At 38.3% G+C, this 17598-nt stretch overlaps 1 protein-coding gene across 3 annotated transcripts in view; it reads right to left on the bottom strand.

Moving 5' to 3' along the window:
• Positions 1-677: 677 nt before the first annotated feature.
• LOC309702949 (uncharacterized protein) overlaps positions 678-17598 on the bottom strand; it is a 63991-nt gene continuing 47070 nt past the window's right edge. Inside the window, exons 1-7 of one of the 3 annotated variants that reach the window (XM_082527608.1) lie at positions 6428-6452; positions 3200-5156; positions 2930-3102; positions 2632-2852; positions 2150-2276; positions 1977-2074; positions 678-1804 (exon numbers count right to left, since the gene is read on the bottom strand). In XM_082527608.1, the coding sequence (XP_082383734.1) occupies positions 1594-1804; positions 1977-2074; positions 2150-2276; positions 2632-2852; positions 2930-3102; positions 3200-5138 (2769 nt within the window). In that variant the 5' untranslated portion in view covers positions 5139-5156; positions 6428-6452 and the 3' untranslated portion in view covers positions 678-1593. Of the gene's footprint in view, positions 1805-1976; positions 2075-2149; positions 2277-2631; positions 2853-2929; positions 3103-3199; positions 5157-6192; positions 6319-6427; positions 6453-17598 lie in introns of those variants that run through there. The other 2 variants (XM_082527607.1, XM_082527610.1) reach the window with 2 other exon arrangements.

Below are 17598 nucleotides of genomic sequence, written 5' to 3'. Positions count from 1 at the left end.
GGGACCCTAGGCAGTTTATATAGTAAATTTAATACAGACTGATTAAGGTGTTTAGCCCTGCCCCCCTTTTAACCAACTTTATACCAATCAGATACCCCTCGCAAACACCAGATATCAGCTTATAAAGGCAGGAGCTTGTTGAAAGGCGACCTGTTATAGAAAACCTTGCTGAGAACCATCAGGCCAGGCGTTTTCACTCTAAAAAGCCTGAAACAAACAAACAAACAAACAAACAAACAAGGGCCACTGCTCATTCAGTGTTAATAACATAGTAAAGCATGTGCTGTAAATGGAATGTATTGGCACTATATAGCCACCATTACAGATTAGTATTCAGTTATACTTAAAACAATTGACTGCAGGTCATGAACTCATGAAAAATATTTTTGAGATCATGCACAAGAGTGCTGAGGGGTTATTTTGCCCCTGTACAACTGGACATATTTTCAAAGCCAGTCAAGTTTCTCACCCTTGGCCTTGAGAAAGCACCCAGGTTCAAGACATTTCAGTTTTGGTTTCAGATCTGCAAGCTACTATGTTTTTAATTGAATGTAATTAAATGAAATTCAGCATTTCCACATTCTGAAGCCTGATTTCAACTATGCTGGCGAACGGAAGAAGCACATCTTTCAACTTTTTAAAAAAAAAAAAAAAAGGAATTTATTTAGCTACTAAACATTAAATTTGCAGTTTTTTTACAATATGAACATGAGATAAAATCTTTAATAAAACATACAAATTCTAATATATTTGGTAAATTCTCAATGACATTCACTTTAATTCAAAATACATGAATAGAAAAGTTGGCATAGTGCATAGTACTAGTATACAGTTGACATGTTATATATAAATTTTCAAAAATGAAAATGCATACTTAAGCTATGTATTTGCTTCACACAACCAAAATAAAATACATTAAAAAAGGAAAAAGTAGGTTTATCATTTTCCTATCTGGAATAACACTGTCTATAAAAACAGAAGTGGAAGAATTTATTCTTAAGTATCGCCAGTGTATTTTTATTTTTATTGGGCGCCAGTTTAGCTCAGCGCGTTGTGCAGACGCCCACATGTCATATGGCCGAGAAGGGCCGGCCCAGGTTTTAGTCTGACCCGCGGTCCTTTGCCTCATGTCTTCCCCCTTCTCTCTCTGCCCCTGCTTTCCTGTCGTTTTTCCACTGATCTATCTACTAAAGCTGAAAGTAACAAAGAATTTTTATCACTAACATTTGCAAATACAGCCACCATAATAGCACATTTTAAATTAACTACTAAATATAAAACCATACAAATAACATTACTGACATCTAGTACTAGTAGGTCCCTTAAAATACCATCTCTCCTTCTATCAGGATTTGGAAAGTGGTCACAATGAACAACAGGTGCAAAACTTTGGCTTATTGTGCAGAACAAATTTTGCTAGTTTGGTTTCTGTGGTGTTCTTATGTTTGAACAAAATAAAGCATCCTTCAAAGCTTTCATTAACATCTGTACTTCTAGTATTTGCTTATATACATTTTCTCTGAATGGTTGTCATACTGTACAGGCCTTTATGACAGCCTTCATCCTTACTGAATTCAACTTTGTTTAAAGTCACTATTGAGACTCTTGTACTGGGAAACTCAGAGGGTCGTCCGTACTTGTAGACATCATTGTAAAGGCGGTACAAATGTCCTTTGTTTCTTCTTTTTCAAACATTTCCTTCTTTCCTTCTAAATTCCAGCCTTTATCTTTGGTAAACTTGTAAACACACCCAAAGAGATCAGGAAATAACACCAATACGTCAATGTGAGGAGCGTCCTCACGACTGTGAACAAGGAAAGTTTTATTAATGAGTAGTAACAGAGAAGTAAGCTTCCAAATCTGTCATAGTATCAGAAATATTTGTGATATGTGCATATAGTTACAAGAAATTCATATATATATACACATATGAATATGTGTTCATGAAATAATGTTTTTCATTTAGTTTAACTTACTTATGCTCATGGAAATTGCGTATAAAGCGCAGTAATCCCAGTGTGGTTTCAGGGTACGGCTTTCTGCCATCCATCTTCTGAACCAGCTCTTCGGGAAACTGCAACAACAAAACATGGTGGTCATGAACTGGACTTTAGGAATACATAAGTTTGACCTCTCATCTGTAAGTCACCTTATTTTTCCACAGTTTGAAGGATCCATTAGCACATGCTTCTAGTGAACCAATCAGCTTTTCATCGGCATTTCGACAGTTTGCCACCTCCTCCCTGTTGCCGGTCTTCCTCAAATATTCAAACTGCCTGGAAATAAAGCTTAAATTACGCTTTATAAGTAACAACATAAAACTAAGAGGAAAATCTTGAATAATAACAGGAGCAGCAAAAAAGAGTCATGCTTAAAAAGACAAGAACAGAAATGTATGAAACAAATTTAGTATTTGCTGCCAATGTTAACGTGCCTGTCTGAGTACAAGACGGTTTGACCTCATTTTCCCAACATATGGATTAAGCCAAGTAACAGACTGAAAACTTTCCACCATGTGTGGGAAAATGATTGAAAATCCTTCACAGTTTAGGCTCTCATTAGCAAATCTATTCTAGCTTTACTAAAGTTAAACTAGAAATCGCAGATTCTGTTACAGCATGACTTCCTTACTCTTTCGGAGTCCAGAAGAAGGGATGGTTTAAGCATTCTTCTACTTTGGGTCTGTCCTTTGGCTCTTTGTTGATCATCGACTCGATGAGATCCTTTGCCACCACATCTTGAACATGATCCAAACTGTACTTTCCATCATAAATGTTTGACTCACATTTAAAGGATTTGCCAAATGGATGGTTGCCTCCAGAGAGGATATAATAAATCAGCATGCCTGCCACCTTAATAATAACACATCAGTTTAGGTATTTTTACCAAGGCATCTTTCAGTTAATCAAGTTTAATGGACCTGTATTACCTGGATGTCAGTGCTTGACTTGTATGATATGACAGATTCTTCTGCTTCTTCTGCTAAAGTCTCTCGGGCCATCCAGCATCTGGTTCCTGCACTGCTTGTATGTAGAGTTGTTTGGCCTTTGAGTAAGCGTCTGCTTATGCCAAAATCAGCTAATCTTGCCCTCCCAGTAACATCTGCAGGAGGCATAAAGTACAAAACTCATGAAAATAAATCATTAATTCATGACATCTGTTTTGTTTTGTTTTTCTCTGAATTTCAAACATGTCTTACCAATCAAAACGTTCTGGGGTTTAAGATCTCGGTGAAGAATTTTAGGATTTCCACAGTGAAGCACCTTTAGACTTTCAAGAATTTGTCTGACAAGTTTCTTTAACATCTGTGGGTCATGGTCATCATTCTTGATATGTTCTTCCAAGGTGTATTCACAAAGTTGCAGACAAAGATATCCAAAGTTCTCGTCCTCTGCAGCATCAACATATCGTACGATATAAGGATGATCGAGTTCAGGAAGTCGCAGGATTCCTTCTTCGTTCTTCAGCACTTCATAGTTGCTTTTAGACATTCTCTTAATGGCAACTTCTGTGCCGTCCTCTCTCAGCCCCAAGAAGACTTCAGTACCATCACTTCCCTTCGCTATTCTGAATTCTGCATCATTCACATAAATAATGCTTCTGATTCTGGATATTTTACTGTCATCTGAGCCAGCAAGCATCTCCAGTTTGTCCTTCCACCTGTTGCTGATTGGAAGCCATTTTTGTTTTTCTGCATTTTTATTGGTGCTGTATTTAAAAGGCTTTAAATTTGAAGTTGATTCCATAGCAGAAACTTCTGTTGTTGGTTCAGTTGCTGCAGTGGAAACTTCATCATTTGGGTCTTCTTGCTTTTGGGCCTTTTCCTTCTTTTTCTTCTTCTTTTTCTTCTTCCTGACTAAAGTTGAGACTGCATTTCCCTCACATTCTGAGCTTGACCTGCTGAAATACTTTTTCAGACTCCTCAGCACCTCTTTCAGTTTTTCATTTATTTCCATTTCTACAGATGTCAGTATGTCCTCGGGCACTGAAGTTATGCCCACTGATTTTAAAATATTTGCTGTCTGTTCAACTGACACCAGGTTTGCGAATATAGCGTACGTGTAAATCCTGATCTTAGTGGAGTGTTGCTCATTTACAAAAGGGGCAACTGTTCTGCATAGGTTCTCTAAAAAGTTGACGTGCCAGTCCTTTGTGCCTTTTGTTTTCTGTGTTATCACATACAGTGTTTGTAGCACTGATTCACAGATGTCAGGTCTCTCTTTTAAGCAAAGCAGTTTCAGTAGTTGTGGAACTATAGCTACTGCATGCTCATTTGATATGTTTTCCATTGTGCAGAAAACTGCACTCAAACTTTCAACTGCCGCCTCTACATGTGTCTTGGGGATGTTTGGAAAGCGACTGGCTGCACCTACAATATAAGTATTCACATTTCCAGTTTCCTTTAGCCATTTAATGCAAGCCTGGCAGTATTTATCTTTCCATCTCCCAGTACGAGTAAAAAGGATTTCAATCATGGTCAGATGAGACCTAGGATGCTCTAACAACATGTGACTGTTGAACATTTTAAAAACTTCGTCAGATGTTTTTTCATTAATAGCAATTTCCACATCCAAAAAATGTCTGTTTTGGGAACACACTTTATCTCCATTTGATGCAAAGTGATTAATCATGTGAGATATTTTTTTACTGTTAATAAGCCACTGAGCATCTTTTTGGAATGGCAGTGTCACCAGAGCACCAGCAGAGATGAGCCTTTTCATGATATCCTCCCTGTCTTTAATGGCTGCAATTTGCATTGGTGTGAATTTTTGTTGTTGCACTGGAGCACTCCATCCATCTAGGCTAGCTTTTGCCTCAAGCAACAGATCCATGAAATAAAGAGGTGCTTCAGACAGTGAGACATAATGCAAAGGTGCCCATAGGTGTTGAGAAGGTACATTTGGGTCTGCACCCTGACTCAAAAGGTAAGAACAGATATCTGTGTTGTGATTTACAACAGCAGAGATCAGTGGGGTTATATAATCACTACACTTGCTACAATGGTAAACTCCATTAACATTATTGTCCTTCAGTAATTTCTTGAGCTCTTTGAGGTCATTGTTAGTTATGCACTGGATTATAGGATGTGTTTCAGTTGGTGGGGAGACTGTCAGTTGTACCTCAGTGATAATATTCATGTTTTTGCTTCAGATTACCTGTGAAAGAGAAAGCACTGGCATTAAAATCATTAAAACTGTAGTTTAAAGGATGTTCATTTTGTTTTTTTAATAGATGTTTATAAATGTCTATCGAAGCCTAAGATTCTATTTAGACTCCAAATGGAGGTTTTGTACATGCAGCCTTTAACTGTGTTTTAAAGCGTTTACACAGGACCTTGTCTTCTCTCCATTCCTTTGTGACTATGGTTTTTTGTGTTATGACATACAGTACCTGGAGAGAAGATGCACAACATCTTGTTACAGTGCAAAACAGTTGCATTAAAACAAACTGCATCTAAACTATCAAATGCCACACTCTTTACACGGGCCTGAAGTATGTATGGGTAGTTCAGTCAATAATTAAGGTCTCTTTCAGTTATCCATAGGCTAGATGACAGATTTTAAGTGTTTAACTGTTGTAGGACTGTAAGAAACTTTACTTTTGGTGTCAGTGTGGGTGTCTACTGTTTAAGGCATGATCTCTCATTACACAATGAGAATAGAGAAATTTACTGTTGGGATTTAGAGACGTTATTCCCCCTTCACATTTCCTGTTGAAGGTTTTTATGACATTAGTATTTCAATAATTTAGAAATTTAAACAAAGTGATTTGGTATGTGATCATTATCGTAGAAAACAGTACAAACGGGAGTAGGCCTGTTAACTTGGGTTGTGGGTAAGCAGGGGGCCTCAAGAACGATTCAAAAGGAAGAACAAACAAAACAAAAATACCAACGCAGTCAAATATTATTACAGGGAGCCTCAGCTATGACGATCACAGACACACAGGACAGCCGACTATTACCGCTAACTTCAGTATTATCAGATTTTACGTCAAAACGGAATGAATTGATTATAATGTAGCTACGAAAAAAAAGAGTTATAGATACTTGTAAAAAGGTCATTTCTTTAAATCCTGTTCACTACAGCCTGTTTACCAATATAAGTAAACGTATTACACATAGAAAACACAGAGAAATTATCATATTTTGCTAAAACATTCGGATTACTATAACTGAATAAGAATCCTTACTTTAAATCTCAGGAGGATGCGCAACGGGAAATACAGGCTGAGAACACTGAAGGCGGTAAAACTTCGGCGCAACACGTACACTTTGAAGAATTCAGACTTATCCTGGTCTCAAGTAAGCTTGAAATCCTGTGATGTTAAGAAAAAAAAGTAGGTCTACAATGTGTGCTGTTTTTACGCGAACATAAAGATTATTTTGCAATGCCGTCAGAAGAAAACGGTAAGAGAAATAACTTACCGCGCCAAAGGTGAGGAATTCAAACGCGTCATATCAGCATTTCCTTCCTGCTTCTCGACGCTGTTACTCCTCTCCTCCTCTCTTCCGGGTCGTCTGGTTTAAGCCGTGCAATGAAGTCTGTACTTGCTGTTGTTGGACAGACTGCTGGGAGATTGTTTGTGTTGTTACATTAATTTGGTTTTACTCTTGAATGTTTTTTGGGGTGGGGGAGCTATCAGGTCTCTCGGTTTAATCACAACATACGAAAGTACATTTTGATAAAACAACAAAGATATCTCATATTATCAAAGAAAATGACGGGAACAGATTTCAGATTGACATAGATTTGGTTTAGTTATGCTCAGTATTGTAGAAAAAAAAATCACTAGGTATGGTGGTAAAAGGAAAAAAATCTGTCTTAGTGTTTCATGTTGAACGATGCCCCGATTTCTAAAATGCATCAGGACTTCAGAAGGAACTGTAATCAAGGATGCACAGGCGTATCCTTAGGTTGGCTTTAGTGTAGCTAGAGCAGGTAGCAGGTGTTCTATTAATCAGGAGGTTAGTGGTTTGATCCCTGGCTGTTCAAGGCTACAAGCAACATATTCTTCAGCAAGATACTGCTCCCAGTATTAAGTAGTAAGTTTGAGTGTGTCTGAATGTTAGACAAATACACTGAGGTGTATTTTTTTTTTTAAAGAAAACATACAGTTGTGTGACTGCTCATTTATACTTAGAGGTGTAGCACTATTTAAGTACTTTCAGTAGAAATCTGGAATAAATTAAAGTGCAAACAACCGGGTAGTCTTTATTAGTTTTGTTACCTTTGAAAAGGTCCATACAAAGAACATTATCACAGTCTACATGTATTTCTGAGAAAGACGGGGTGTAACCTAGAATATTTATCATGACAAGTGATCTGCCATGGCCAGAGAATAGAGTTAGAACATTGTGTGCAAAAGATAGCTCATACAACAACATATGATAGATGACACGTGGACAGAATATGGTGTCTATGGTGCTTTTCATTCAATAAGGTCAGCTTGGTAAAGAGAAGAAGCAGAAACTACCTTTTGATCACTCATTGATCACACAGGTATTTAGAATTATGACATAAACATCAAGTCATAAAATCCAAGACACAAGACATTCAATTCAATTTTATTTATATAGCGCCAAATCACAATAAAAGTCGCCTCAAGGCGCTTCATAGGTACAGAGAAAAACACAACAATCATATGACCCCCTATGAGCAAGCACTTTGGCGACAGTGGGAAGGAAAAACTCCCTTTTAACAGGAAGAAACCTCCGGCAGAACCAGGCTCAGGGAGGGGCGGGGCCATCTGCTGTGACCGCTTGGGATGAGAGAAGGAAGACAGGATGAAAGACATGCTGTGGAAGAGAGACAGAGGTTAATAACAGATATGATTCAATGCAGAGAGGTCTATTAACACATACTGAGTGAGAAAGGTGACTGAAAGGAAAAACTCAATGCATCATGGCAAGGGCGTAGATTTGGTTTTGGCATTGGTGGGGACGGATGATTCAACCACCGAACCCTGCCCTGTTTCTTTTTTTCCCCCTTTTTGTCTTTGCTTCTTGATAAAAAAGGAGAAATATACTTGCCTACATATGCTATTCTACATGCTTTTAAACCATTTAAAATTACAATTCATAGTATTACATGTGAATTATATAATGTTAAATTACTATTAAACAAATGACTGACTAAGTATTTTAGAGTTTAGGTTACTTCAGCCATATTTCATATAAATCAGGTATCATACAAACATAAACATAGCTTCAAATACAGTCATGACAATAAAAGAATATGACTTTAAGGACTTAACAACATTACTTGAGTTATAGTACACCAACATCTCTTATACATTAGCACTAAGGGAACACTGAATGACCTGGTGGCTTTTGTCCATAAAACTACTCATCTAAGATTAGGGATGGGTATTGATAAGATTTTCACGATTCCGATTCCATTTTCGATTCTGTTTAACGATTCGATTCTTTATCGATTCTCTTATCGATTCTCTTTAAAAAAGGAGAACACTAAGGTCGATTAGCTTAGAACTTTGTTTTATATCTTCTCTTTGAACAAGATAGAAATTTAGGAGTAACATGGCCTTACAAACCCAAAAGTGAGATCTTAAGAGATCCACAGCCTACGGCTCTTCAATGGGGTGTCAAAGGGGCCCCAGGAAAAAATATTGTAAATGTAAAATAAGAAAATAAATATTCTTCTGTAGTATAACAAAGTATAACATAAATCATTCTGTAGCAATTACACAAGAATATCCAGTAATGTCCCTGCCTACAATTAAACACATTCACTCAAAATCGGGGGCATCTGCTGTGGCAAATGGGTGCAAACCTTTTACCACAAACTTAGTCACTGCTCGGTGACATTCGTCTATCCTGGCCTGAAAGGAGACGCTAACGGTAGACTGCAGCGAGAGCTGCCAGCATCTGAGCCAGACTCTGTCTCTCTCATCATGATCACCTAAATGCACAGTAATGGCAGGTTTTGTAATGAGGCAGATCGCGCTAACATAATATGCACTGTTAGTTGATTATTTACCTGCCACATTAACGGGAGAGGACGTGCAAACGTTACCGCTGCTGCTGGGTTAAGATTCACGAGTCCGGAGCGGAATTAAAAACACGACATTCATTTAAGGTCATCGCGTGTTTTGTGAGCAAATGCTTTTGCATATTCGTAGTGTTTCCTCCCTTAAATTAAAGATCTACTTTGCAAGTATTGCAAGTTGCCCTGTTGTCATCCGTTCTCGTAAAGTATAACCAAACTTTTGAGCGTTTGAGCTGCTTAGGCGCCGTGTTTCCTGCCAGGTAAATGACGCTCCGCAACGTGGTGACGTCATTCGGGGCGACTGGAATCGATAAGGGAATCGTTTGCAAAAATGGCAAACAATTCCAAGGAATTGAAACAGTGGGAACCGGTTTTCAACAAGAACCGGTTTTCGATACCCATCCCTATCTAAGATTACCACAAAGTAAAAGATCTCTCAGCAAAATTATGCAACATTTTAGGCACTACTGCCCTCTATCAGATCAGTGAGCTGGGATTTTTTTTATTCTAAACATGAACTACTGTTACAGCAACAGACATGGACTACTGGTGTCCCACACAACAACTCAATGTCCACTATGTGAAGGAGCCAAACGCATGCCTTCTCCTCTCGTTAACTGAGATAAACTGCTGGCATATTGGTTTTACATCTATACTGTCCAGTCTTTCCTGGTGGACATACAGCAGCATTGTTTAATCTCATTTGAGTCATTGTTAACCTTAGCCATCTTTTTAGTCTTCTGAGAGCACTGAAGCTTCTTTCAGCCTCAGTACCTGCGTTTTATCCTCAGATTACAATTATTATTCTGTGCTTGATGTGCCTCACCTTTGGCCCTGGCTCTTCCCCTCTGACTGCACTAGGACATATTGCCACCTGATAAAATAACACATTGATTCGTGCCATATAAAAAGTGAGATGTGTCAATTCAGATTCTTTGTCAAATATACACTAATGAAACAATTTACATCAGCAGGCTAACAACTGTCATGATAATAAATACTAGTTAATCTATAGCACCAAATCATCAGTCAGTCACCTGTGATCTCGCCTCTTCACCTCTGAGCTACAACATGGCAGAGCTGCCTCTGTCACCTGATGAATAACAGTGAGACAATCCAAATACATGCAGTCACACATGTGCTTCACATACAGTCATGAACCAACAAGTCATCATCCAATTTCACCTGTGATCTTGTGTCACCATTGTTGGTTGGAATATTTGCAAAATCATGATGAACAAACAGTATCCCTCGTTCTAGATTTTTAGTTCTTATGGTGACTTAATACTGAAATTTCGAGAAGTAGTTTTGCCAGCCTCCACCACGTCGAAACCTGATTGCAAAATAAAAGCCTTTGAAATCTGATTTCAAAATAAAAGCCAACATCAAGTGAATTTAGCTTTAACGTTAACAGACAGGTTAAGTGCATAATAACAAATATCATTAAGTCTTGTTTTCACACTCTAACATTAGATCCAGTTGACACACCCTCATACTCTAGTAGTACCCCGTCATTATCAAGGGGGGCTTCTTTTGGATTTCAAAGTAAAAGCCCTCTGAATTTTCATTTTGAACTACTCTTTCAATAACTTCAGAATGCTCTTAAAAGGAAAGTTTCTGTTTCCACAGGAAAATTGCAGTCTATATCGACAGTATACACCCTCACAGGGATACCATGTCAATATAAAGTCAGTCTGATTTTGGCAATCACAATTTCCCAAAATATTACTGTTGTCTTAAAAGAGTCAAGACACAAACCTTTCAAAACTTTATCTAATTTTGTCCCAAAAGGACAGTGTTGATAACAATAAAGGTACACAAAGGCTAAATGCACATGTCATGTAAATATGCAGTACAGATAACGCCATAGAATGTGCCATGCTGTTTAAAGTCGTTTGTTGGAGGATACAAAAGAGCACATCTTCAAAGTTAAGGATGTAAACTTCACACATGATTGAGGTTTAACAGCACAGGACAAACTTCCATACTTCTTCCTTTGTTTTTACAAGGTCATTGTTATTCATGTCAAGGGTCTGTTCGTGGTACCACCTTTTACATGTGTCACATTGTATCTATTAAAAAAACAAACAAAGGACAAACCCAAAACAACAGTTAAACACTGATGCACAAATCAATACAGTGGTGCCATCCCAATATTTTCCTTCATTAACAATTTTTGGATGAGCTGTCTGCACAATAAGCAAAACACAAATCCCAATATGGAACTTTGTTTGATTCCACTCTGGGCTAAGCTGAATATTTTACAGCTATTTATAAAGTATTAAGTATAGCTTAAAACTTTAAAAAGAACAAATAGAATACAATACTATTCTATACATTTTAATACAATAGCCCTTTATTGTCATTGTACTTGTACAACAAAATTGTGGGTGCTCCACACTGACTGTGCATGAATAAAATATAAGTCCGTGTGTGACCATGGCTTAGTTTGGTGAAGTGGGTGGGCAGGGCTGGGCTAAGGAGGGGGAATAGTGTTTGTTAACAGTGTGAATGGCCCAGGGGAAGAAGCTTTTAGTGTGTTTGGAGGTGTGGGACCTGGTTGACCTGAGTGATTGGCCAGAGTGTAGCAGATCAAACAGGTGGTGCGTGGTGCGCAAGAGGTCACCTGCGAGGGGCCTGGTTTTCCTGACAAAATGACACAAGAGAACCTGGCGATGGCCTCCAGGGTTGGCACGGGGCAGCCAATGACTTTTTTGGATGGTGTTAATTACTCTTTGCGCAGCCTTCCTGTTCTTAGTAGTGGCCCCAGCATAACCTTTGACTGTACACCTCCTTCACTCACCGTCAAAGGTGTGCAGGGTGTACAGTAGGTTGCTGAGAACACAGCCTTGCGTGGGTTATGCCCCACCAAGTCAAATGATCTGACCTGTTTTTGTAGTTTTGTTCTGTGAGGTTTTCACTCAGTGTTATGTGACAATGGGGGGATGATACAATCCTTTGCCATGTGGTTGGTTTGCTGGAGCAGACAGGGGTTGAAGGCCAGATTTCTGAAAGATAAGAGAAGAAAGCAGAAGAATTCGGGGGGCACAAAAAGAGAAAAGAATGGGCGAAAAAGTAGAGAATGACGTAAACAGAAGAGAAGACTTCATGATGAATTTTCCACTTTGAAACTACACAAACTTGATGGACATCAGTCATTCATTTGGCAAACTTTTCTTTCAAGGGTTCTTTTACAGTCTTCATACTCTTTCAGCAGAGCAGTGTGAGTGATCTCATACAGGACAACAAAGTCATCCAGTCTGGTGACCTTTCCAGAACCTACAGGGATGTGTTTCATATCCCACTGGCTCTTCTCCATTATCCCCTGGGTGTTATTATTCTCAGTAATATTTTGAAAAACAAAGTATGAAATACTTTAATGTGGATATTTAATAAACCCTTATGTAAACTTACTAAGAAAAAAATGTCTTACTTGTCTCTTGATAATTTTTTAAGACATTGTATTTGTTTTGGTACTGACAATACGGTTTCCCGGTGCCATGTCGTCCAAGGTCATCTTTAGATTTGAAAGATTAGCATAATACAGACATGTGCAAGAACATTTTGCTAAAAAATACTGTCTACTTAAAAATGATTTACCTAGCTTTATTGGAGACCACAATCCAGAATATGGAAGTAGAAATTTGGTGATGTGCTTGCTATCATGTTTGTTTATCCACCTTGAGGAATCACCAGTTGAAACTCTTTGTTTATTATTATAATTTATTAAAGGATTGATCAAAATGATCAAAAATAATGTTTAAAACTTAGCATGTACATGTACCCCCATTTATTCAGGAAACTGCAGTCTGCGAGCAATCAGTTGCGGCCAGCTTCAAGACGGGTGTCCTCTTTTAGCTCTTCATAGTTTCATACGAGAATATGCATCTATCCGACTGGTTGAAACTGGTGGGGAGAAGCTGCTTGATTTGCAGGTTACTGATCTGAGAGGTGGCCGTGACCTTGTAGAAAAGAGTTTAGTGTGGAAGAAGTGGCAAAAATGTGGAGCTGAAAAGCTAAGAGAGAAAAAGAAATTATAAACACATCAATGTAACCATAACGTTAGCTGGCAGGGCTCCTGCTGCATTTTATATATATCATGTTGAAGTTCCTCATGTGATGTGATCTTATTATAATGGTCTAGCTGGTGTGCAGCCATCATGTTAGAGTTCTCTTTCTTCTTCTGATTTAATAAACTTTTTCTGTGATGGTGTCACATTTACAGCAGCATTTGCACCTAAAGGACCCCGAAAAACTGGTGCACATCATTGTGGTGGTTTCAAATAAACTGCAAACACCTGGTGAGCGTTTTTGAGGTGGAGTTTATTAACACTGCAGTCGAGAGAGCACTCAGGTTATTCACCGAAATGGTCTCTGAAAACAACCGCGGTCCGCTCATGTCTTGTAAATGCCTCGACCCAACTCACAGACAAAGAGAATTCATCAACACAGGATGTGAATCTATACTTCCAGTTCAGCTCATCCTTAAACCCCCTCACCCAGAGACAAAGTTATCCTCTATTTAACTGTCACTCGTGATAATCACATTCCCAGTTCTCCAAGAGAGGCCTCTTCCTTCTTCTAGGGATCAGAGAGAGGTCTCGCTGTCTGCCTAGTCCCCTAGGCTCCTGCATGTGTCAGTCTGACTTACAATGCCTCACTATATGAAAAATAACAAATGACACACGCGATGCTATCCCATGATATCCCAGTTATGCACCAAAGAGGTAATATTGTTAAGACATGTGATCAGTACATAAAATAAAGAAATTTGTCACCACAGCAGCCTACAGAGTCCCGTAAGTGCCACCACTGTAACCACTGCACAAATGCAACACAGTTATTTTCTAACAGGAATCTGCAATCAGCCATTCCTTAAACGAAATCCTAACTTTGTCATCAAGAAGATTAAAAGAACAAATACATGTTTGTAGTGTTTATTCACCTGAAGCTCCACAATTAAAAAAGCATCAAGACTTTGGCCTTTCTATACAAACAAGTGACGTGTGTAATAATTTGATTATGATAATAATAATAATAATATAACTATTACTAATACTACTACTACTAATGATATTAACAATAATAATAAAAACCAAACCATTACTACTACTACTACTACTACTAATAATAATAAAACAATAAAAGTGTTGCTGCAGATCTGAGTCCAGACTCTGCAGCCTTTTTAGTGCTGCAAAGAAAATACAAATAAACTGAGTGTGAGTGTTTTTCTACAAGTTACACTAAGTATTTGCGCAGACATGCTGACTGTTTGCTGGGAGACGTCACCTGTTTCTCATAGAATACCAGGTAAGCTGTTCTCTGCCGCTGCTCACACACAGACTCACATGTGGCCTGGCACAAACTCGTCATCGTACGTGAGCCAGCTGTCTGTGACGTCGTATTTTTCGGTGATCTGATGAACCCAATCGCAAACGTAATGTCCTGAGAGGAGAGCACGTGTAATAAACTAATATATTAAAATGTCTTGAAATATTAAAAACATTGAAATCCATGTTTAAATCTGAAATAATAACAGTTACAATATTTAGAAAAAAATGAAGTCAATTTAAAAGGATAGGAATGTGTTTTATAAGTTTAAAAAAGCAGAGTTTAAAAAAGAAGTGAATGTGGTTGTAATCAGTAGCAGGTGGTCTGCTTGGTGGTCTTACAGTTTGCGCATACAAACTGACTGTGAGAAGCTGGGGACATTTCTGCTCGAAATCCACCATACAGCTGCTCACTTTTGTTTTATCTCACCAGCTCACCATTTTGGAGATGTTGGCTGATCACTGTGCATTCCTTCGCACATAACTGTGTCTGTGCAGAAAACATGCCCTCTACCTTCTGAAAACATGTGACTACAGAGCCTTTACATGTAGAATCAGTATAAAAACAATGTCCAAAATGAATCTAAGTTTGGCATTGAAAACACGTCCACAACAACATTTAGAATATAAATAACGCATACACCGAAGTTCTACGGACGTTAGCTCTAGGAGTTCAATAGAAGTTAGAAGCAGTGGGAATCTGCAAATCTTTTACCTCGTGACAGCTGGCATAGTCTTCAGCCCCCTCTCCAGCAACCCGTAAGTGCTTAAGAGGAAGGAAGAAGGAAAGGAAGGAAGGATAACTACAGTTTATGATGTCAGCTATGATAATTAAAGGTTTGTGCTTTCTAGACATTCCCTGTAATGGAAAGAGCAGGGGGGTGTAGTACTTCATCACTGCCAGAGGGAGGCACTGTGGAACCATCAAACAAAAGACCACCAGGTATGTGGACACAAAGTATGTGGCAAACTCATCTTTCCCATTGTAATTAAGGAGCTGATATTCATCAGGTCAAAAAGTCAAGAAGTGGAAAAAAAATCCTACATTCTAACATGTTGAATGTTAGAATTAATTTTGAAACAAATACTGGAGCTAGTGGAACTTGGAAAAAACCCTCCTTTACAATAACGGAAGAAAGTATGTCACTAAATATATTAGTGACCTTTATATTGCAAAAAACAAAGAAACAAAAAAGCCCCAAAGAAACTAAAATACAAAAAAGATAAATATGCTTCATGAGTTCAAAAAGTAAAAATTAGACATAAGAAAAGAAGCATTCATTTATTATTTAAATTAATTGTTTAGAAATTAATTGTTTCTGTTGGTGGGGGGACTGCTGTCTACCTTGGTTAATGTCAGTGCTTTCTCTTTCATAGGCAATCTGAAGCAAAAACATGAACATTTTGATAAAACAACAACCAGTCCCAACCCAGTGCAACTTCACACAATAGGAGGACATGACATGAAAGAAACTGTTAGCCCGACACCGACTGAACCGTGGTGGTTTGAGGCCTTTGGGGACCGATCTGAGGTTCAAGAACGACAGCTCCTCTTCGATCTTCTTAGTTCCACACTGGCACTCATAGTCCAACTATGAGTCCAACTATGAGCAACTGCAGCAGGGAGCAAGAGGAACAGGTGCATTAGAGTTGAACTCTTTCACAGATGAATTACATATTTGTGGAAGGCTGCTCACAGAATGGAGTCTCACTGAGCCTCGATGTACCAGGTCCAGGGAGAGGTGGAGGTAGTCCTCCCGCCCAAAGAACTGCAAACCACATACAACACATCACATCATTTCAAAGATTACAGACTCACAGTGAAGAAATATCAGCAGCATCATGAAAACATTCAAAGTTTACTGTGTTCCTACTTTTTGCAGCTCTTTGTGCTCAACATCTTGAAGCCAATGTGAGCTCTAACTGGACAGATGTAAGGCTTCTCCAAGGCAGCTGCTTCTGTCTGCAGCTTAGAGAACTCACACTGGAGCACGTCCAGAGCACAGACGAGGAACTCGTGGGCATCCTGCACACAGACACACACAGAACAAAACACAGGTCCAGGTGCAAATGTACAAACTATAGCAGAGATGAGTGTGCTGCGTAGTGCAAAAACACAGCTGCTTACTTTCTGATCGTCATCGTCAAACTCTGGATGAGACGCAGCAACCGTGTCTTTAAAGGCAGCTGGACGGAGCTTTTGTGCCAGCTGTCGTTTCTGAAGCGGCTCAATTTGATGTCCACAAACAGCCTGCAAACAGCAGAAGTGAAGAAGACACAAAGTTAGTTTTATAATAAAGGACAAAGTCCATCATTAAATATGTCACCGTTTACAGCACACTGTTATGGAATAATAAGACAAACATTTAAATTAAATAACAATTTAAAATCAAATTACACTGAAAATGTAGTTTATATTTGATATTATTTTAACATTTAGTTCACACACACAAGTGCAAAAGACAAACAAACAAAAAAACTAGGTTTCACTTGTCGCTTTGTATTTTTAACATTAATCTGAAAATAATGAAGGGACACGTCCTACAGTCACAGTTTTATACATTTATTTACACAGGAAAGAATCAATCTGCAGTTTACTTTGCGTTTAGTTTTATGAATATGAAATAATGTTTATTAAATATGTGTAATTTATATGTTTTACAAGTTTACAATACCATTGACTAGAAAAAAAACTGTATGGTTGTACAAATGTAGAACTAAATGGTCGGGACTTTGGCGTTCTTTGGATCTTTGGAAGATGTCGTCCGAGTCAACTACAAATAAAAGCGGTTTAATCTCTGAGTGCATCATTGACCAGGGTTTGGAAAGTGAGCTTCTTAAACAAAACAAGAAAGAGTCACAGTGCAAAATTCCTTCTTAAATCTTTAGTTTTACTTTATGTTCTGGGGTTTTTTTCTTTTTCTTTTATAAGAGTGATGGCATCGATGGGTTTGTCCAGAATATATACAACTCATGACTCAATGTGGACTAAACATTGTCTTACACCAAAGTCCAGCCAGGCAGCCAAACACGGTCCCAGGTCAGGCCCTTCACTCCTACCTTAAAATGTATAATTCATGGCTCACCACCATAAACAGAATTATTAAAGTGTAATTTCTCTTTTCACCTCATGGTGGCAACACCATCTGATCTATGTTGCAACCAACGTTTTATACACTCACACATTACACACAATAGTAAGTCATGTTTAAAATGAACCTGACATAATGATATTCAGCAGCTTCACTGAACTTTTTATA

The sequence above is a fragment of the Aulonocara stuartgranti genome (assembly GCF_965226115.1).
Source record: "Aulonocara stuartgranti genome assembly, chromosome: 3".
Classification (NCBI taxonomy): Eukaryota; Metazoa; Chordata; class Actinopteri; order Cichliformes; family Cichlidae; genus Aulonocara; species Aulonocara stuartgranti.
This window is presented reverse-complemented; position numbering and strand designations above follow the sequence as displayed.